Genomic DNA, 23,560 nt, shown 5'->3' with positions numbered 1-23,560 from the left:
GGAGGGATTGGGGGTAGTCGCTGTTCCCATGTGTGCATGTTGGGGGTCTTGGAATGCTGCCTGGTGACAAGAAAACTAGGGAGGGATTGGGGGTAGTCTCTGTTCCCATGTGTGCATGTTGGGGGTCTTGGAATGCTGCCTGGTGACAAGAAAACTAGGGAGGGATTTGGGGTAGTTGCTGTTCCCATGTGTGCATGTTGGGGGTCTTGGAATGCTGCCTGGTGACAAGAAAACTAGGGAGGGGTTGGGGGTAGTCTATGTTCCCATGTGTGCATGTTGGGGGTCTTGGAATGCTGCCTGGTGACAAAAAAACTAGGGAGGGATTGGGGGTAGTCTCTGTTCCCATGTGTGCATGTTAGGGGTCTTGGAATGCTGCCTGGTGAGAAGAAAACTAGGGAGGGATTGGGGGTAGTCTCTGTTCCCATGTGTGCATGTTGGGGATCTTGGAATGCTGCCTGGTGAGAAGAAAACTAGGGAGAGATTGGGGGTAGTCTCTGTTCTCATGTGTGCATGTTGGGGGTCTTGGAATGCTGCCTGGTGACAAGAAAACTAGGGAGGGATTGGGGGTAGTCTCTGTTCCCATGTGTGCATGTTGGGGGTCTTGGAATGCTGCCTGGTGAGAAGAAAACTAGACAGGGATTGGGGGTAGTCTCTGCTCCCATGTGTGCATGTTGGGGGTCTTGGAATGCTGCCTGGTGAGAAGAAAACTAGGGAGGGATTGGGGGTAGTCTCTGTTCCCATGTGTGCATGTTGGGGGTCTTGGAATGCTGCCTGGTGACAAGAAAACTAGGGAGGGATTGGGGGTAGTCTCTATTCCCATGTGTGCATGTTGGGGGTCTTGGAATGCTGCCTGGTGAGAAGAAAACTAGGCAGGGATTGGGGGTAGTCTCTGCTCCCATGTGTGCATGTTGGGGGTCTTGGAATGCTACCTGGTGAGAAGAAAACTAGGGAGGGATTGGGGGTAGTCTCTGTTCCCATGTGTGCATGTTGGGGGTCTTGGAATGCTGCCTGGTGAAAAGAAAACTAGATACGGTGTAGGGTATACAAAGTGTCCTCTGCAGCATGGTAGGGGGTGCAGACTATGTCCTCCTTGAAAAAGTCTGAGTGTGGCTATGCTCTCCATGACATTTGGATAAGTATGGCAAAGTTTTATACACAGCTATACTTAAAAATAACAAAGTTGGTTTGTCTGTGTGACCTTTTTACTCTTTGGTTTGGATGTTAGTTGGGCTATTTTGCAGACACCTTAATGGTTATGGACATTGGCTGGGTTTAAAAACCCTGTGTTTATGAAGGATAGCAAAACAGTCTACATATGCTGTGCTGATGAGGTCATAAGAAGGCCGGACTCTGCATGCCCACACCTAGTGGGGCTTGGCTTCAATGGCCTGAATGTATCCATAAAAACTTAAAAAGAAAAAAAGTAAAAAGTCATGGACATTCAGAAACCATATAGCTGAAATACTTGATGTCCTTAAAGGGTCATTTGCATATATCCTATGGGCCTCTATTACAGGAGGTCTAAGGCATCACACAGTGAAAACACTAGCTAGGCTAGGTTTTTCTTGCGGTTTTATTATTTGGTTTGTCTGTGTGAACTTTTTACTCTTTGGTTTGGATATTTCTAAAATATTAAGATACCTACAATATTTATCTATGATTGACTAATTAATTAATTACAGTAGAGAGTCAATTATCCAAACTAATTGGGACCTAGAATAAAATAAAATCTTGTTTCTTCTGCATGCAGGGAATACACTTTTCAAACATTCAGCGTTTCCAGTAGACAGTAAAGAATATTTTTCACACAAGAGTGGGCTACAAGCTCAAACACGCACAAGCAAATACATATAATGTTTACATATTCAGACTTTATGATTTTTCCAACCTGAAAACATTGGAAGCCTGCATTTGGATAACTGATGTTTTGAATAATCGACGTTTGGATAATCAACTCTCTAATGTATGTAAATTGCTTTTATAGTTAAATGTTTGTAATTATTGATGTCGTTATTTGTCTTCTTGGAAGGCCAGATGGCTGAAGTACCAGAAACTTTTAAACATGGAATAAAAGTTATGTTTTAAATGGACAAGTGTGCATATTTTAAATTATTGTTGTTTATGTAAATAAAGGCAAAGATATTGTTGATGGTAATATTCTGAATAATTGCAGAGCTATGAACTAATATTAATGTTTACATCTGCCTACTAATAAATCTGTTCAGTTACATAGTATTGTGGTTGTCTGTTAATTGTGGTTGTAGTGGTGGGTGGGATCCTAGACTAAGGCAGTTTCATAACAGAGAGTGTGTGTGGCCCTGATCTGCCCTGCACAATAGGCAAACTACTGGCCGTTAGGCCTAGACATGGGGGCTGGGCTAATAGGTTTTTGGCTCTGGACAGGGCAAAACTGAAACAAAAAAGGGTGGTGTAGCCTGAGAAGGAATATAACCTGAAGTTCGAGGTAGAGTCACAGGATTCATACAATTTAATGAGTTGTGAGGCATTGTCAAGGCATTTTAGTCCCATGACCATAAACACCTCGATAATACTAGTGCTCTGGCTATTAACCCCCCCCCCCCCAGCCACCAGAGACAGCTTATTCCAGAGAAGAGGAAGATACTTTGTAATGAATCTATCTCTCCATCATGGTCTCTTTGTCAGCTAGTGAAGAGTTAGGTTCCTGGTTCTGGTTCTGGTAGACTTGCAGATCAGGAAATCAGGGACAACAGGTTCTCTAGTGGTGCAGTAGGTGAGACATATATTCTAAAGATAACGTAAATTGCTAAAAATAACTCAGATTGGCAAAATAACTTAAATAGATAGCAAAAGACCTCTAGTCAGATAATAGCCTCTAGTATAACTTAAAACAGATAAAAAGCAAATAAATTAATAGAAGTAATTATCCAGTTGGTGGAAGTCTTAGAACCTAGCAGATGGATTTAAAAATAACAATCTGATAAACACAAATAACTTAAACTGACACACTATGCCATGAATCAGATATAAACAACCAAAATAACTTATAACCGACAAAAAGCAAATATAGGCACTAGAACCACTTATGCATTTGTTGCAAGGCCTAGAAATCTGTAGCGGATGGGATGGAAGGTCTGGAAACCAAGTAGATAGATTTAAAACATGTGCTGGGATTCAAGAACATTTCTCAGAACTTAACAGACAGTATGAGTTACACTTATAAAGTGTTCCCAAGCAGTCAAAGCTCTTGGACTAGCCTTTCACTCTCTTCTCTCACCAGAAAAAAAAAAAAATAAAATAAAAAATGGATTTAATTCCAACAGGTAAACCACTTAAATAACAAAGATGTAGTTAAGCTACTACATGGAATTTGTTAGTGTCACAAAGGGCGATACTGCCAGCACAGGTCTCTGGAATTTTGTAAATAATTATATTATTATATAATTATGCTTGTGTTGCAACTGTATTAGAACTGTATGTCATATAAGTTGGTTTGTAAAGATGTGTGCTGAAGAGATATTTTGTAGAGTGCTTGAAATGTATCCACAGTGTGCCCTACTGGAAGAGAACAGAAATGTACATGCACTATTGTAACTGTTTAAATGTATATATTTTAACAGTGGAAAGTGGAATACAGGGGGTTACCTTCAGTCCATCAAAACTTCAGAAAAATAGCTGAAATTACTTTATGACTGCTACAGACATGATGTCTGTGTTGAGAAGCTTTCTGTATTGTCTTTGGAGTGAACTAATTACTACAACGGTTTTATGATTTCCAGCATCTGCCAAAAGATCTGAGGTCTATGTATTTTCACAGGTAGATGCTAAATGCTGCTGCCTTCCAGCAGTGGGAGTTTCACCTGGGATAGAGCTGGATGACAAGAAATGATGTCATTCTGCAAGCTATCCCAGCAACAATATTTGAAATATTCATTTAAGAAGTCTCTTAGAGAGACACAGCATTCTGTATTCTCTCCAGCATTCTGTATTCTCTCTTGGACCTGGCAACAAGGAGACCCATTCACCACAAATCTGCCTTGCTCTTAAATAAGTTAACTAGGGAATAATATAATTCTCTTAGCTATAGTCAGGAATATATCACAGCTTAGTTTAGATGTTTTTCTTTATTTATTTGAGACTGTAGTGCAATGTTGTTTTAAATATTTCCTGAGATTTTGAACTCTTGTCACTGTAAATATGTATTTAGTCTTGTCTTGTTCTTTTATTATTAAATATATTTAACCTTCATTTTGGCTGATCTGTCTGGAGATATTTAAGTTCTGAGAGTACTTGCATATTTGTTTGGTGACATTGTGTAGGCTACTTCTAATAGCCTTACTTTTGGTCAAACTACCATTTGTCTTAATAGTAACATTACACAGTAAGACTGGTTACCCTTTGTTAAGGGCCTTAAAGTAGCTAATAATGAGTTGGCTGGTGGCAGAGATAACTACCTTGGAGTATGGGCAAAATGAGACTTAGCTAGTAAACCTGTGCCAGCCTTTCCCAGGTGTGTGTGTGTGTGTGTGTGTGTGTGTGTGTGTGTGTATAAATCAAACCTCAAACAGTGTGAGTGTCAGCTACTTGGACAGGGAAACCAACACTGGTTGGACAGAGAGGGTACTGGAGGTCTTGGCTTGGCTTGGTCACTCAGCTGAGATCTCAACTCTATAGCTGTGCCAGTGGAGAGCCTTAATGGGGATCTGGAGAAAGAGGTAGAAACCAACCCCAGAGTGTGGCCTCTTCATGATCATAAGGGGAATTGCACTTAATGCTAAGAGCTGCATCTGGTAATACTGTGTGTGTACATTGTCATCCTCCTAGTGTAAGTCCCCGACTGATGCCAGTGGTGAGGATCGAAGCTCCTTGAATACTGGTCCAGTGGTGGGTTGTCACAGTTAGAATAAGAGTTTAAAAGAGCTTGGCATACCCAGTTGTTAGAGGGTCAGAATAATGACAATGATAAATATTATAACTTAAATTGATAAAAAAAATAGCTTAAACTGATAAAATAACTTCAACCAGATAACAGCTGATAAAATAACTGATCTGGTAAAAAGCAAAGGAAATCACTAGAAGCAATTATTCATTTGTTATAGGGCATGGGAATAATAGCAGATGAGTGGCAGTCCTGGAAACTAGAAGCAGATAGATTTAAAACAGGTGCTATGGATTAAAAAAAAAGCTCACAGAACAGCCGATACAAATTGCACCCATAAACTGCTTGTAAGGAATCAAAAGTTTTAAACAGACAGATTTTTTTCTTATTTCAGCAGAAATGAAATTTAATTCTAACAGCTAGACCTCTTTAAAAAAAGTTGACTTCCGTGGTGGTGCAGCGGTAGCGTTGTTGCCTCACAGCAAGAGGTTCTCCTGTTAGATTCTCGGCTGGAGTGCAGGGAGTGCCTTCTGTGTGTAGTATGCATGTCCTCCCCACGGTTGGGTGGGTGTTCGAAAGACATGCGTAAATGGGCGTGCCTTCGTTGAAGGTTGAACGTTGAGCTGGCACCTCAGCGTTAGTGAAAATCTACTGCCAATCATTAGGTGACCGGAGTTCCGCTGTGACGACCCCTAACCGGGAAAAGCCGAAAGACAGCAATATAGCTATTAAGTAGAATTTGTCAAACTAAGAGCTTAAAGAGTATAAATACCTTAACTAAGTTGTTGCAGGGTCTGAATGAGGATAGCAATTGGCAAAATAACTTAAGCTTAAACTGATTTGGTATCAAACTACATTTTCAGTAGCGTAAGAAGAATGAAACTCTGTGCTCTACTTTTCACATCTCTCATCTTTTCTTCAAGAAACTATTTCTCCCTTTGACTACTTATTAATCTATCATTCTATCTACAAACACACACACACACACACACACACACACACACACACACACACACACACACACACACACACACACACACACACGCGCACGCACGCACACATGCACACGCGCGCGCACACATGCACACACACACACACACACACACACACACACACACACACACACACACACACACACACTCCTCTATCTCTTTCTCTCTCTCTCTCTCTATATATATATATATATATATATATATATATATATATATATATATATATATATAGGTCCCCTACAGATGATTGAACTTTTAAAAGTTTGACTTTCATGTGGCAAGACCATATGATCGAACTTTTAAAAGTTTGAACACCTGATTAAAAAAAGGGGAAAAAAACAAAAAAATGGCCCTGAATGTTCTTAGCAGGGGGCAAGCACCCCAGCACCCCTCTTCATCCCCGGATATTTACATATACCATCTATGAGATTGCATTATAGTGAGGAAAAGGGAAATCTTCCCATTACGCGCTGCATGGAGATCTCCATTCAGAACGTTCAAAATTTTAAAAGTTCGATCATATTGTCTTAGCCATATGAAAGTCAAACTTTTAAAAGTTTGATCATCTGTAGGGGACCCATATAAATATATATATATATATCATCATTATCATCATCTTCTTTCAGCTGTTCCCGTTAAGGGTCGCCACAGCAGATCATCTGTTTCCATTTCTTCCTGTCCTCTGCATCTTGCTCTGTCACACCAACCACCTGCATGTCCTCTCTCACCACATCCATAAACTTTGTCTTAGGCCTTCCTCTTTTCCTGTTACCTGGAAGCTTCATCCTTAGCATCTTTTTCTCAATATACTTAGCATCCTTTCTCAGCACATGTCCAAACCAATTTAATCTTGCCTCTCTGGCTTTGTCTCCAAACCTTCCAACCTGGGCTGACCCTCTAATATACTTATTCCTAATCATGTCCACCCAGTGCAAATCTTAACATCTTTAACTCTGCCACATCCAGCTCTAACTCCTGCCTTTTTGTCAATGCCACTGTCTCCAACCCATATAACAAAGCTGGTCTCACTACCCTCTTGTAGACCTTCCCTTTCACTCTTACTGGTACTCATCTGTCACAAATCCCTCCTGACACTCTCCTTCACCCAATCTATCCTGCCTGTACTCTCTTCTTCACCTCTCTTCCACACTCACCATTACTCTGAACTGTTGATCCCAAGTATTTAAACTCATCCACCTTCACCCCCTATACTCCCTGCATCTTCGCCATTCCTCTATCCTCCCTCTCATTCACACACATATATTCTGTCTTAGTCCTGCTGACCTTCATTCCTTTTCTCTCTAGAGCATATCTCCATCTCTCCAGGGTCTCCTCCACCTGTTCCCTACTCTCACTACAGATCACAATGTCATCTGCAAACATCATAGTCCATGGGGTCTCCTGTCTGATCTCGTCTGTCAACCTGTTCATCACCATTGCAAATAAGAAAGGGCTCAGAGCTGATCCTTGATGTAATCCCACCTCCACCTTAAACGCATCCATCACTCCTACCGCAGACCTCACCGCTGTCAGACTACCCTTGTACATATCCTGTACCAATCTTACATACTTCTCTGACACTCCCAACTTCCTCATACTATACCACAACGTCTCTCTAGGCACCCTGTCATATGCTTTCTCGAAGTCTACAAAAACACAATGCAACTCCTTCTGACCTTCTCTGTACTTCTCCATCAACACTCTCAGAGCAAACATCGCATCTAAAAAGTGCTCTTTCCTGGCATGAAACCATACTGCTGGTCACTAATCATCACTTCCCTTCTTAACCTAGCTTCCACTACTCTTTCCTATAACTTCATGCTGTGACTGATCAATTTAATCCCTCCGTAGTTACTACAGATCTGCACATCACCCTTATTCTTAAAAATCGGTACCAAAACACTTTTTCTCCATTCCTCAGGCATCCTCTCACTTTCCAAGATTTCATTAAACAATCTGGTTAGAAACTCCACTGCCATTTCACCTAAACACATCCATGCTTCCACAGGTATGTCATCTGGACCAACAGCTTTTCCATTCTTCATCCTCTTCATAGCTATCCTTACTTCCTCCTTGCTAATCCATTGCACTTCATGATTAACTATCCCCACATCATCCACCCTTCTCTCCCTCTCATATATATAGGTTCATAGGTAGGTACTAGGCTATTGGCCCTAGGGCCTATATAAGCCTAGCCAAATGGTACCCTGGCTTTTGCCACCCAAGAAATTTATTTTCCTGTTTCCCTGTCAAGCAGAGCCACAGAAGTGATCCCCGAGGTGAATTTCCTATCTCCCATCCAATCATCAAGATTTTTCTTGAAGTGTGCTAATGAGGAGTTTTGTTTGATATAGATAGGTAGTTTGTTCCAGAGTATGGGAAGTCTCTGAGATAGGAATCTATCCCTCCAGCATGTTCTGTTTATTGTCGTGACAAGGTTAAGGTCCCTAGAGTGTGTAGCTTGGAGGGATTGGGATTTCTTTGCATGGAGCATGTCCAACAGCTCTGGGTTTGACATAGCTTTGTATGTTAGGCAGAGATCGCCTCTGAGTAGGCGATATGCGACAGAATAAAGCTGGAGTTTTTTGAGACGGTCTGCATATGGCATCTGTTTGAGGCTGGTAATCCTCTTTGTGAGGTATTTCTGTGGCCTTTCCAGTTGTTGTAGATGTCTTGTGAGGTACATACCAAAAGGGGCGTTGTAGTCTATAATGGGTCTAATGTGTGATGAGTAAAGGGGAACAATGACCTATTTTTTCCTGGATGAGAAACCTTTTGTGATGAGGTGTGCCACATAGAAGGATTTCCTGACTACTGTGGTGATGTGATTATCAAAGGAGAGACTACTGTCCACCTGTGTCCAAAGGTCTCTTATCACACTTTCGGTGTTAAGTAGACTACCGCCTATGTGGTAGTTCATGGGTACAGAGTTTTTACCAAAAGGGATGACAATGCACTTTTTGGCATTGAGCTTGAGGCCATGGCTTTGACACCAGGCATCTGTCTCAGTGAGGCCCTTTTGTAGGATGTCACATCGTTAGGAGATTTGATTATGGCTCCTAGTTTGCAGTCATCTGCGAACTTTGTTAGCCAAAGACCTCCTGTGTTAGCCTGCACTTCAGAGAAGTAGATACCAAACAGGAGAGGACCTAGGACTGAACCCTGTGGTACTCCACTTGTCACTGGTCTGAAGTTGGATTTAGAGTCTGCTACTTTCAGAGTGTGGGGTCGGTCAGTGATCCAGTTGGCAACCCATCTTGTGACATAGGGATTTATACCTAGTTTAGTGAGTTTGTCTATAATTCCAGAGTGGAGGAAGATGTTGAAAGCCTTGGCGAGGTCTAGATAGGCTGTGTGTACCACCTTACCCTCATCTACAGCTTTGGTGACTGCTTCAAAGAATTTTATCAGGTTTAGGAGACATGATCTGCCTTTTACAAACACGAACTGGGTAGGGTCCAGAGTTTGGAGATTACCAATGTCATTGTTTATAAGTTCCATGATGATACACTCCATAGCCTTGCAGACCAGGCTCATCAGGCTAATGGGGCTGTAGTTCCTAGGGTCCGTGGTGGCTCCCTCTTTGTGGAGTGGGATAACTGTTGCTGTGCACCATTCACAGGGCACAAAGCCTGAGGTGAGGCTATGATTGAACATGGTACATAGGTGGGGTGCCAGTTCATTCTGTAGTTCATGTAGCACCCACAACAAGCCTCTGTCTCACAAGAACTGGTGAAGTGAGAAGCCCCACTCATCCATGAAGTGAGGAATTAGAACTTTTAGGTAGATTATAATAGAAGAGAAAGTTAGGTGAGATATGGAGAACAGGTGATCACAGGATCATAGGAAGTTACTAGGGTAATGGCCGTAGGGCTCTTACAAGCCTACCAAGTTCTATCCTTATTTTCATGATCAGCACCACTTGCCCCTGTCCAAGGGGGACACAGATGGAACCCCCGGGGTGAATTTATGGTTATCCATCCAATCATCCAGATTGCGTTTGAAAAGGGCCAATGAGGTGCCCTGTTTGACATGAAGTGGGAGTTCATTCCAAAGATGTGGTAACCTCTGGGAGACAAATATGCCCCTCCAGCAGGTTCTATTAATGTCACATACCAGGTTAAGGTCTTTAGAGTGAGTAACCCGTGCACCATTTGACTTGCTGATATGCAGTATTTCCAATAAAGCAGGGTCAAAATTGCCTTATATGCAAGGCATAGATCACATCTGAGTAGTCTGTATGAAACAGAACACAGTGACAGTGATTTCAGATGATACACGTAGGACAGATGCTGAAGACCTTGAATTTTCCTTGTGAGGAACTTTTGTGGTCTCTCTAATTGCTGCAGGTGCTTGGAAAAGTACCATACCAAAAAGAGTGTTGTACTCATTTATTGACCTGATGAGAGAAGTGTACAGAGAGGTTACAACTTCTTTTTTTCTGGATGCAATGCCCTTACTTGTGAGATGAGTAATATAGAATGATCTTCTTACTGCTGTGGAGACATGGGGGTCAAAGGTAAGGTTACTGTCGACCTGTGTGCCTAGATCTCTCACCACTGAGTACGTACTTAGGGTGTTGTTATTTATATTTTGGTTAGCTGGAACATCCCACATCAAATGGGATGATAATACATTTTTTTTGCATTGAGTTTAATGCTATGACTTTGGCACCAATCATTTGTTTGTTGACATAGTTTAGAGATTCTATGACTGCTCTAGGTTGCAGTCATCAGCAAACTTTGTCAGCCACAGACCTTCAGTTTTAGCTTGTAATATGAAGAAATAGATTCCAAATAGTAGAAGTCCCAGGACTGCTCTGTGTGGAACACCACTGATTACAGGTCTGCTTTTGGAGGTGGATTCCCTTATTTTGACTATATGGGTTCTATCGGTGAGCAGGTTAGCAACCCATCTAATGATATAAGGGTTGATACCTAGCTGGGTGAGTTTGTCAATGATGCCTGTGTTGGGGATAGTGTCAAAAGCCTTGGCTAAGTCTAGGTAGGCTGTGTGCACAGATTTCCCCTCGCCCAGGGCCTTGGTGACTGTCTCGAAGAAGTTCACCAGGTTTAACAGGCATGGTCACCCTTTGACAAATTCAGTCAAGTAGGGTCAAGTGTTTGGAGATTACCTATATGTTTGTTGATAAGGTCCATGATGCTTGTCTCCATGGCCTTGTAGATAAGGCTAGTCAGGCTAATAGGTCTATAGTTCCTGGGGTCAGTGGAAGCCCCACCTTTATGCAAGGGTATAACGGTGGCTGTTTTTCATTCAGCTGGGACAAAGCTGGTGCTTAGACTATGATTGAAAAGAGTACCCAGTGGTGTTGCTAATTCTTGTTTGAGCCCATGTGGGATGGAACATGGGATGTTAGTAGTTCTCATGGATGCTGTGTTTTTGGCCTTAGAGGGGGTGTTTATGACCTGCTCTTTAGAGATACAAGGTAGAGGACAGGTGGTAGAGATGTCATGGGGTATGTGTGGTGGGGACAGGGGAGTGACGTTTTCACAGAACCTGTTGGCTAACAAGCTAGTTATATCCACAGGCTCAGTATATTTATTTATTTTACATTAAATGTAAAATTAATGCTTAAATGTAAACCCATATGTCACAAGATGGGTTGCAAACTGGCTTAAGGACAGAACCCACAGGTTTAGAGTTGCTGGCGCTGTGTCAGACTCCAAGCCGGTCACAAGTGGTGTCCCACAGTATTGTTTGGCATCTACTTTCAGAAGTACAGGCCAACATGGGAGGACTTTGACAAAGTTTGCAGATGACTGCAAACGGATATCCTTCAGAAGGGACTCACGGAAACAGATAGTGCTGGTGCCAGAGCCATGGCCTGAAGTTAAAAAAAAAAATGTATAGTCATGCCCTTCGGGAAAAACCAGGTAACACCAAGCTACCATACAGCTGGCGATCCACTAAGCGCACAACAGGTTATCAGGGACCTGGGGACCCAGGTTGACAGTGGCCTTGACACTCACATTGCTAAAGTGGTTAGAAAGACCTTCTACATTGCCCACCTGATCATGAAGGGATTCACATCCAGATCTAGTGAGGTCATTGTTCCCTGTACTCTTCACTTATCAGACCAATGATACAATGCCCCATTCGGGATGTATCTCACCGACATCTGCAGCAATTGGAGAGACCCCCAAGTTCCTCACCAAAAGGAAAAGGACTCCAAAATCTGTCATATGCTGCCAGATTGAAGAAACTCCAGCTCTATTCAGTGAGGTGACATGTGCCTGACATACAAGGCCATGTCAATGGACATACTCCACCTCAAAAATCCAAATCCACCAAAACCACATAGATTTATCACTCAGAGACTCCTATGCTGTGGAATAAAATGACTCTGTTCAAGAGAAATCTAGACCTGTGGATGGGAGATAATCATCTCTGTGTCACTGCTGGACAGAGGCACAACAAACTAATGGGCACAGTATTTTCAGATAGCCTAGTATAAACCTATGAACCTATGAACCTATGAACCTATTTGTTTACCAGGGAGATCCGACTGGACAAAGCTGTCCATTTTCAGCAGAGGCCTGAGGAGAAAAGCTCCAGAAACAATTGCTAACATACTATACATAAGATATTTACAGTTATAAAATATAACAGATAATAACATGATTGTATAAGATATTTACATAAGCATACTGGTTTAGACATGCAATAAAAAGTATAGCAGGTAGTAACCTATTATGGTTGTTCATAGAGTATGTTTAGTAGATATAATCTTAAAGATGTAATGAAGATAAGAGAAGAAAGAAAAAACTAAAAATACCAGCCAGTTTGTCAAAGGATGAGAATATAGACAAGTTCATATGAGGTTCATTGACATTTTAAGGGAAAGCTTTTCAACTTGGTCTAGGGGAGCAGGTGACAGTGAGGTGGTAAGTAGCATGTGATAAATATAGTGCACATGTGGGAGTTTTAAAGAAGTGGTTGAATAGTGGGTAGGGGAAAGGTGTTAGAATACGTCAGCCAGGTGCTAAGCAGTTACAAGTAATGTGTGATAATATATAGTGCATCTCTGGGAGTTTTAAAGAGGAGGTTGGTTAGAGGGTAGGGGAAAGGTGTTAGAATACATCAGCCAGGTGCTAGGCAGTTACAAGTAACGTGTGATAATATATAGTGCATCTGTGGGAGTTTTAAAGAAAAGGTTGGTTAGAGGGTAGGGGAAAGGTGTTAGAATACGTCAGCCAGGTGCTAGGCAGTTACAAGTAACGTGTGATAATATATAGTACATCTGTGGGAGTTTTAAAGAGGAGGTTGGATAGTGGGTAGGGGAAAGGAGTTAGAATATGTCAGCCAGGTGCTAGGCAGTTAATAGTAACGTGTGATAATATATAGTGCATCTGTGGGAGTTTTAAAGAGGTTGGATAGTGGGTAGGGGAAAGGAGTTAGAATATGTCAGCCAGGTGCTAGGCAGTTACAAGTAACGTGTGATAATATATAGTGCATCTGTGGGAGTTTTAAAGAGATTGGATAGTGGGTAGGGGAAAGGAGTTAGAATATGTCAGCCAGGTGCTAGGCAGTTACAAATAATGTGTGATAATATATATTGCATCTGTGGGAGTTTTAAAGAGGAGGTTGGATAGTGGGTAGGGGAAAGGAGTTAGAATATGTCAGCCAGGTGCTAGGCAGTTACAAGTAACGTGTGGTAATATATAGTGCATCTGTGGGAGTTTTAAAGAGGAGGTTGGGTAGTGGGTAGGGGAAAGGAGTTAGAATATATCAGCCAGGTGCTAGGCAGTTACAAGTAACGTGTGATAATATATAGTGCATCTGTGGGAGTTTTAAAGAGGAGGTTGGATGGTGGGTAGGGGAAAGGAGTTAGAATATGTCAGCCAGGTGCTAGGCAGTTACAAGTAACGTGTGATAATATATAGTGCATCTGTGGGAGTTTTAAAGAGATTGGATAGTGGGTAGGGGAAAGGAGTTAGAATATGTCAGCCAGGTGCTAGGCAGTTACAAATAATGTGTGATAATATATAGTGCATCTGTGGGAGTTTTAAAGAGATTGGATAGTGGGTAGGGGAAAGGAGTTAGAATATGCAGCCAGGTGCTAGGCAGTTACAAGTAACGTGTGGTAATATATAATGCATCTGTGGGAGTTTTAAAGAGGAGGTTGGATAGTGGGTAGGGGAAAGGTGTTAAAATATGTCAGGCAGGTGCTAGGCAGTTACAAGCTACGTGTGGTAATATATAGTGCATCTGTGGGAGTTTTAAAGAGGAGGTTTGATACTGGGTAGGGGAAATGTGTTAGAACATGTCAGCCAGGCGTTAGGCAGTTGAATGTCGAGGAATTGTTTAGGTGGGAAATAAGCTATTTTTTGAAGAAGGTTTTGTTAGGTTGTACCCTGATTTGTAGTGGTAGGTAGTTCCAAGTCTTGGCAATGTCATTAGAATACAAGGAGTCACTAGAGCTGTAATGGCTTTTGGAGATTGCGATTAGTGCCTTGTTAGTGGATCTAAGTTCTCGGTTATTGGAGTAGAGGGTGATCAGGTCTTGTAAGGCTGGAGTTTTGTCAGGTTGGTACAATATTTGGAGAGCTAGAAGAAGTCGGTTCAGAGCTAAGATGTTAGGGAGTTTATTTTATTTTTTATTTATTTTATTTTTATACCAGCCAGGAAAGCTGTTTTAGGGCTTGACAGTTGTGGGTGCGGTAGGAGGAATTTGTGACGAATTTTGATATTTTGTTGTAGCATACTGATAGCGTGCTTAAATCATTATTGTTTAAATTAATTAGGACAGGAGAAGCATACAGTAAGACAGAGAGAAGATGGGTATGAGCTAGAGTAACTTTACTGTTGCTGGTTAGGAAGTTTTTACATCTGTAAAGAGTACCTAGTTTTTTGTTGACTTTGGTTATTGTATGAGCTATGTCTTTATTGAATTTCATATTATTGTCAATAATAACCACTAGTAATTTGGTTTGTGTGATGGGGGAGATGGAGGTATTATCTGAAGCAGAAATAGAGAACGGGGGAGTAGGTAGTGCTGCTTTGGAAGGATGGAAGAGCATAAGTTGGGTCTTTTTAGGATTTAGTATTAGCTGGGAGTTTGCTAGCCAGATTTCGATGGATGTAAAGGCTTCTTGAGTCTTGATGTGAAGTTGTTGGAGGGTGGGGCAGAGCAGATTAAGGTCGAGTCGTCAATGTATTGAACCAGGTTTGTTAGAGGGGAGGCTTTGTAAAGATTATTTATAAATATAGTGAAAAGTAGGGGTCCTAAGATTAATCCTTGGGGTACTCCTAGTTTTACAGGAAGTAGGGGGAAAGGGAGTTTTTTCACTGAACAGCTTGTTGGCGTTGGGAGAGATAACCTTGAAACCATAATAGAGTGCGGGTTGTTAGTTTTAATTCTGAGAGCGATGTTAGACTTTTTTATGGGAGACTGCATCAAATGCCTTTGATAAGTCAAGGAAAACTGCAGACACTAGATGGCCGTTGTTGCATTGCATATTTACTAGGTTACTAAAATGGATGAGTGCAGTGGTAGTGCAATGGGTGAGGCGGAATTCATGCTGAGTTTCAGCAAGAAGATTGTTGGATCGAAGTTGTGTTAGGATCTGGTATCATTAACTATATAGTATATGTGGTATCATTAACTACCAGTTCGGACAAATCTTTCCTTTTAGGTTACGGTTGTAACTAAAAAATGCTTTATGGTTGTCCTTAATTGAGGAAGCTAATTTGGATTTGTTATTTGCATTGGAGGATTCACAAGAAGTCTTGTTTGCTTGGTTAGGTTGAGGAGGGATAGTTTCCAGTTTAGGGCTCCATCCTTCTTACTCTTATTGTAAAGCATGTTAATGGCAGCTGTCCAAGATGTCTTTCTCGACTATTGTATGGGGTATGGGCTATGTCCTTCTTTGCTGGGTTTGTGGTATGGGCTATATCCCCCCTTGATATTTGTATAAGGGCAAGAAGACCTTCAACATGGCATTCCTTGGTAAGGAAGGACACTGTTCATAGACTGAGTACATGAGGTGCTGAGTATATTGTTGCTAAATGTTGAAAACTAAAGAAGGCATGCAATGGTTTGATTTACAAAGTTATGATCCACTCTCACAGCTGTAGACATAAATAAGAAATATATAAACTTAAAAAGCATTAATGGGCTAATAAAATTATAGCCAGGATATTTTGGAGACATCCTTAATAGAGTTAACAGTTTGTTAAGGAAGACTGCTGAGTATCACAGAGTCAGTGGTGCAACAGGTAGCACAGTTGAATTTGGTGCAGAAGGCTGTGGATTCTATTCCCACATGTGTAAGATGGATTTGTTGATATTGTAGTGCTGTATAAGTGGGGAGATGATCTCCTGAGTCAGTTGTCCTTTGGATGAGATGGTAAATGGTGGTCATATTTGTTTGAGTTGTTGAATGCAAAAGATCTCATAGCACCTATTGAAAAGAGTAGGTGAAGATTCCTGGTGGTCTCGCCAAATTTTCTTATTATAAATACCACCCTTGGTCTCCCCTGAAAATAGACTACTAGCTCATAGAACTAACCCAGTCAACAAAGAGTAAGTAGAAAAAATGTTACAAGCTGGATCCAACTGGAAATAAACTAAATATGTGTACAACTGAGTGGTGGATATAAAAGAAGTCACAAAGTTACTTAAAGTGTGATTATCTCTGACATGTTGGATTTGTAAATACAGTCAAAAATTTGTGACGATAATATTTGGAATGATTAGAGAACTGTATACCCGTGTTAATGTTTATACCTATCTATACGTAAATCTGGTCACTTACAAGGTGGTGTGACTGTTTGTTGCCTGGAGAGAGATGACTTTGGGACAAAGAAATTATGCCTTTCTAAATGATCTTATCCTATTACGTTTATACTAATACTAACGTATTTTTAACTGTGAAGTACAAAATGAAGGAAGTCCAAAAGTAATCCAAATTTATTTCAAGACATGTAACTCCACATTTATCTTAATAACCATAAAACAAACAGCACAATTTTAAGTTGAGCTTTTTTTATACTTGCAATAATACAAAAGCTTCTTCAGAACTAAAAATCATCCATAACATTTCCTCTTATATATTACAAGCAATCAATACGCTAATTGCATCTAATTACATTTGCTGCTCATCTTAAAGCAATACATTGCTATACAAGCTTAAATGCTGTTTAAAAAATATATAAAAATATTTGCAGTTGTATACAAAAATACACAAGTTTAAAAATTTTCCTACCAACAAATAAAAAATGCATATGTATGTGTATGTAAATATACTTTAAATCCTCTTTCACTATATAAACACCTCTAACTAAGTAAACATAGTCCATGTAAACATTTCCCCTAAATAATACATATTCCTAAATACTCAACCTAACTATACTGTAGAAATTACTAATTTCATATTAAAAAATATATATACTCTACACAGTCAAAATTGAACCCAAAGCAGGCAAAAACAGCCAAATGAATATCTAAATTACATAGAATTTAAATGAAAATTCATCAGGGAACATATTTAGATTATTTATAAATATTTATAATTTAGCCTGTCTTAATCTCAACACACTCTGTATGCTAATGCTGTCATTCAATCCGAGGGTCTACTGGCATCCAATTTTAGTTGCCAAAATAGTTCCCTATATTCAACCCTTGATTCCCAGTTACCCCCCCGGGATCCATCACTACCTGTTCAATGACCGCAAATTTAACGTTCATGTTTTTGCATGTCAATGAATGTTTGTAGAACGCATTAGACTCCTTTCCTTTTTTTATTTCATATGAGTGTTTTCTTAGGGTATGTGTAGATTTCCCTATATAAAAACTATTACAAGCCGTACATGTTCCAATGTAAACAATACCTTTTGTACCACAATTATAGTGTCTGGATGGAACCGACTTGTATTTTCTGGATGTAATATGAATCTCCTGTCGATCTAAAATATGTTCACATTGTCCACAGGACTCACATTTATATGTGCCTTTCTTACTATTAGAATTCCGTGTCTTATTTAGTTCATTTGTCTCTAATAAATCTTTTAAATTCTTTTCTCTTTTTCTAATAAAAGTGGGATGGTTAGGGATGTAGTTACCAATGTCGTTGTTCATTTTCAGAATTGGCCAATATTTATTAATAATTTTTTCCACAATATTGGAAGTATCCAAGAAAGTGTGTACCATAGCATCTTGTAAATTCTATGTAATTTAGATATTCATTTGGCTGTTTTTGCCTGCTTTGGGTTCAATTTTGACTGTGTAGAGTATATATATTTTTTATATGAAAGTAGTAATTGCTACGGTGTAGTTAGGTTGAGTATTTAAATGTTTACATGGACTATGTTTACTTAGTGTTTATTATATATGAAAAGGGATGTAAAGTATATTTACATACACATACATATATATAAGAGGAAATGTTATGGATGATTTTAGTTCTGAAGAAGCTTTGTTATTGCAACAATGTCCTTAAAATAAATTTGGATTACAAGTACAAAATGACCTTTGTGGTTTCATTTCTCTGCAGTAATGTATTTCCACTTATTAATAACAGATTGCTGAATTTGTCTCTGAATTCAAAAAGGAATTGTTTAGATTTCAGCGGAGAATCATAAGAACAATTTTGTTGATATTTCTTGCTGAAGGAACATCTCGATCGTTATTAATTTTTGGGCGAGCTCACTCAATACTGTTTCAGGTTTCTTGTGATGGCAACCAGAAGATGAATATAATATTTATCTGACTGATTTCTTTATTTCATTGTGTTTTTGTAAATCCCATGCTCATTATGACTGGTTTATACTTACAGCTTCTTGAAAAAATAAAACAAGTTAATTTTACTCTCCATGGTAAACAAATATATTTTGACCAAAATGGTGACGCACCCACAGGCTATGACATCATTATGTGGAACTGGACAAACTCAAGGGCTTCTTTCGATACAGTTGGGACGTACACTTCCATCCCTGGAAGGATTGATGTAAATACTGCCTTGATAACATGGTACACAGGTGATAAAATGGTAAGTAGTTTTAAACAAAAAATATGGCTGTTCTGTTCTTTTGTACCTCTAGATTGCATCAGTGACATAATACTTGCTGTAGTAAATTAATACAGTATAGTACAGCAAATACTGAATGTCTTTGACATTTTTGAGTTACTGTATCATACACTTAGTGGTAAAGAAGATGAAACACCTTATTCTATTTATAGACATTTAATTTATGCACTACTACTGCAATATTTTTCAGTAGCTTAATGATAAGGGTTAGGAGGGTGGCCTAATGGTTAAGGTGTTTGTCTTACAAACACAAGGTATAGAGTTTGAGTCTCACAAGGGATAATTGGCTAGGCTTAAAATGGCTCGCAAGGGCAGTTAGCTTAGTACGAACCTATGAATATAATTAACTTAACTACCACCATATTCCCAAAGTGGTAGAAGTTCTCCCGAATGTACTAATGGCCTCATTCATTGCCTTGACAGCAATGCAGGTTAGCAACCCACTTCTGTGTAGCAGCTGCTATTTGATTTGCAGAATAACACCTAAACAGATTGGTTAGCTTCTGTGACAAATACTAATTCCCCTGTGAGGCAAATTCTGTACAGTTTTTTGGTAGCATAATGCTGTACACAGAGGAAAGTTATGCATGTTTCTGCATGTCCCTATCTGCAATCACCTAAGAAGAACTGAGCATTAGGGCATACAACAAAGGAACTAGATTCCACTATGTGAAATGTATAACATCTAAACCAAATTTTCTTAGAGGTAAGGTCTTTCTTAGTCTGTAGGCATTGAAAGACTCTGCTTTGAAGATATGAACAGGAATTGCTAGGGTTTTTTGATATAACTGTCTCTAAAACTGAATTGATGCTAGTTTCTGGGTATAGTAATATACTAGGGGCCATCTTGTTTCACTACCCAGACAAGATCTTGCTTTTGCTATAAGAAATATTATGTTATATTGAATCATTACTATACACAATTATTCTGCAGTGACTTAAGTCTTCTCCTTTTGTTTGCAAGCTTATATTTTAAATACTCAGAACACATGGTAGAAAATTAAATGAGAAAAAAAAGCTGCATTCATGTTTTGGTAAACCTAGAGGTTACAAAATAAGCATGCAGCTTTGAAAGTGCAAATAACAAAACCATGAAATTAATAAGGTAATGTTACTCTAAAATTTGTTCCTGTTACCATTTTATAGGGTGAAAGAAAATGACATAAAAAAAATTATACCTATTACATTCCACTGTCTCTCTTTTTCTTTTCCAAGGTTCCTAAATCTGTTTGTTCAGAAGAATGTTTACCTGGGCAGAAAAGAAAGCAAGCAGGTCCTCACTTTTGTTGTTTCTTCTGCCTGACTTGTCCAGAAGGGACATACCTTAACAGTACTGGTATGGCAAGTCATTTTTTATTTTGTGTGTGAGTAACATGATTGCTCAGTAAATCTTCTTAAATATGAGAAATTATGTTTAGTACTCCTGATTTTAAAATTTCCCATTGTTAAAAATGCTTCCACTTGAGCAGCATAGACTGAAAATGTTCCTGGGAATGTCCAGACGAAGCACATAACATAGCTTACCTGACTCATAGGTTCATAGGTAAGTACTAGGCTTGCTGCTCTTGTGGGTCATTTTTAACCTAACCAGCTTCCCTTTGTGTGCTCGAATTTACCTACCTTACTTGGTTAGAGATTGTCCTTACCCATCCTGTGGTCGATAATTATATATTACCCCTAACGAGAATAACTGGGATCATAGCATAGATAATTTATTTATTTATTTTATTTATTTATTTGTCTGTTTACTGGGAACGTCTGACTGGGTAATACCCATCTTCAACTGAGGCCCTGGGGAAAAGCTCCATTTGCCTACATTGCATTATGCTAAGTTCCAGTCAAACACAGAGTAGTTGCATTTCTATTTACATTTATACACAAGCTGTAGTTACATTTATACATGTACATTCTACAATTTTAGAGAGTTGGAAGTTACTAAAAAGAAAGCACACATGCAACTTAGTGGATTGTACAGGCAGCAGTTATGTATAAAAATTGTTTGTCATTTCAGTAAGAGGTTGAGCATATTATGTTTAAGGAGAGTATCTGGATAGTACTGTACAGCAACAACATTTTAACCCTGTGATGAGCATGTACAGGACTGGGACTGGTTAAGATGTTGTTTAAGCGGTGGTTTAAAACTGCAGTTTGTCTGAGAGTTTTATTTGTGTGGGGATACTATTCCAGAGTTTAGCAATTTATTGGGAGTAGAGCAAGTCTCCTGAAACACTATTTGACTTATTTGTAAGTAATAAGAATTTGTTACGAGAATGGAAGTCCCTTGCTGGATGGTAGGGTAGTAATAAGTTATGTAGTGCAGGGCATTCTTCTGGATGATGAATACGTTCGTGTGCTGGAGTCAGTTGTGAATATGTTAGACTGTTGTGCAGTTCAAACCAGTTTAATTGCTTTAAGCTAAGACAATGGTGGGCCCTATGAAGGAACTTGTTTTACTGTAGCAGGAGGCAAGTTTCTTTCTTTGAGTACTGTTTAAGTTTATTAGGATAGGAGCGGTCTATAAGAAAGTTGGTGATAAGAAGGTGGTGGCTAGAGATTTTCTTGCAGTATCTGTAAGGAATCCATTGATCCTATAAAGGGAGCCTAGTTTCTAGAGTGTAGATTTTATGGTGTGCAGTAAATGGTGGTCATATTTAAGACTGTCATCTATTATAATGCCTAGAAGTTAACTGTGAGTTACAGTTTCTATGACAGTATTATTTGCTGACTTTATGGTAAAAGATTGCTTTTGATTTTGGCAACTGTTTGAGGTGAAAAGCATTAATTTAGTTTTCTTGGGATCGAATAAGAGGTTTGATTCTTTGAGCCAGGTTTCTACAGAGGAGAAAGATTTTTGTTAATGTCTTGGAGCTTATTTATTGTTGAGGCTGCACATATTAATGCTGAGTCATCTGCATACTGAACTAAGCTAGCATGGTGAGTGGAGGTGTGGAGGTCATTAATAAATATATTAAATAGGAGAGGACGCAGGATAGAGCTTCGAGGGACACCTGTACTAACTGGTTGAAAGGATGAGTAGGTTTGTTGCCATTTAACACCTTGCTGCCTTCCATAAAGGTAACTAAGGAACCACAACAAAGAGTATTGTGAAAGTCCTAGTGAGGAGAGTCGAACGAGCAGATGATGGTGCGAGACAATAGCAAATGCATTTGACAAGTCTAAGAACATGGTGGCCACAAGCAGACCCTCATTTCTATGTAGGTTTATTATATTGTTAAAATGTAATAGAGCAGTAGTGGTGCTGTGCTGGGGCCTAAAGCCACGCTGTGTTTCTGACAGCAGGTTATTTGAGGCTAGGTATTGCATCAGCTGCATATGGATGCATTTCTCTAATATTTTGGAGGGGGGAGAGGATCGCTATTGGTCTGTAGTTATTATACTTTGTAGATGTGCCACCTTTGTGCAGTGGTATGATGTAGGAGTTTTTCCACAGTGATGGGACATTATATGGACACAGGGAAGGCTATGACTTCTGCAGCCATTTTTAGGTATTTTGATGGTAGTTGGTCTACAGCTACAGAATTAGTTTTTAGTTTAATGAGCAACTTCCTTATGAGTGAGGTAGGTACTGGACTAAAATTAAAGAGCTGTGGGTGGTTTTTATTAGACAGGGATAGAGTGAGGGGGGCAGATGTGTTTGTGTATAAGATAGATAATATTGATTGTATAAAGTAGGAATTAAACTGTGTAGGGATAGAGTCTATCATTTTGTCTATTTTTGGAGATTGACTAGTGGTCTTGCTAGGGTGGAGTACTTTATTTAGTGATGACCAGAAAAGTTTTAGGTTGTTTATATGTTTGTCTTGTAGGTTAGTATAGTATGTTTGCTTATCCTGTTTGACATGGAGTTTTGCAAGGTTTCTAAGATGTCTTAATTGCTGGAGGACATTTTGAGTTCTGTTTTTATACCAGTTTTTTCCAACCTTTATCCCTTTTCATCATGATTTTTTTTTGTTTCCTTTGTCAGCCATGGTGCGGGTTGGACTTTACTTTTTTATTACGTACAGGTTCTAGATTATTTAATGTCTGTAAGAATATGTTATTAATGTGTTCTACAGCAGTATCTAGTGGCATTGTTCTAAGTACATTCCAGTTATATTTTTTAATGTTTCGTTAAGAATATCTTTGCTAAACACAGTTGTATTTCATATTTGATTATAGATAATATGTTTATCTAGGTTATGGTGAGTTCTAATAACATATGTTGGTATGTGGTCACATATGCTATTTGAGAGGCAGCCTACTTTTGTCAGTTTTGTCTGGTTTGTTTGTAAGAATCCAATCTAATGTTGAGTGTCTCCTTGAAGTTTTATTGATTCTAGTATGTGTACGTTTATGGATTCAGTGGGGTAGTGGAATTTATGAGTTGCCAGTCTATAATTATTTATCTAAGTATTATAGTTAAATGATTGATTTGAGGGATCCCGTGCAGGGGATAAAACATTTACGAACTGCTTCTGTCCATTAGTAGTAAAGGGGGCAGTCCTGGGGTGAATTTTCTATTTCCCATCCATAGATCCTAGTTGTGCTTGAGTATGGATAGAGATAAACTTTATTTTATGTGGATGGAAAATCTGTTCCAGGGTAGCAGTATCCTCTGTGAGATATACCTGTCACACCAAACCATTCTGTTGATGTTGCAG

General features: G+C 39.4%; 1 protein-coding gene across 1 annotated transcript in view; it reads left to right on the top strand.

Moving 5' to 3' along the window:
* The window catches only part of LOC122795022 (taste receptor type 1 member 1-like), a 185,339-nt gene that overhangs the window by 134,677 nt on the left and 27,102 nt on the right, over positions 1-23,560 (top strand). The window contains exons 4-5 of the mRNA XM_044063604.1: positions 18,648-18,860; positions 20,115-20,235. Coding sequence (XP_043919539.1) covers positions 18,648-18,860; positions 20,115-20,235 — 334 coding nt within the window. The remainder of the gene's footprint in view (positions 1-18,647; positions 18,861-20,114; positions 20,236-23,560) is intronic.

This window comes from Protopterus annectens, chromosome 2.part1, assembly GCF_019279795.1.
Source record: "Protopterus annectens isolate FY-2018-M chromosome 2.part1, PAN1.0, whole genome shotgun sequence".
Lineage (NCBI taxonomy): Eukaryota > Metazoa > Chordata > Ceratodontiformes > Protopteridae > Protopterus > Protopterus annectens.
The sequence above is the reverse complement of the archived record's forward strand: the minus strand, read 5'-3'. Positions and strand labels throughout refer to the sequence as shown.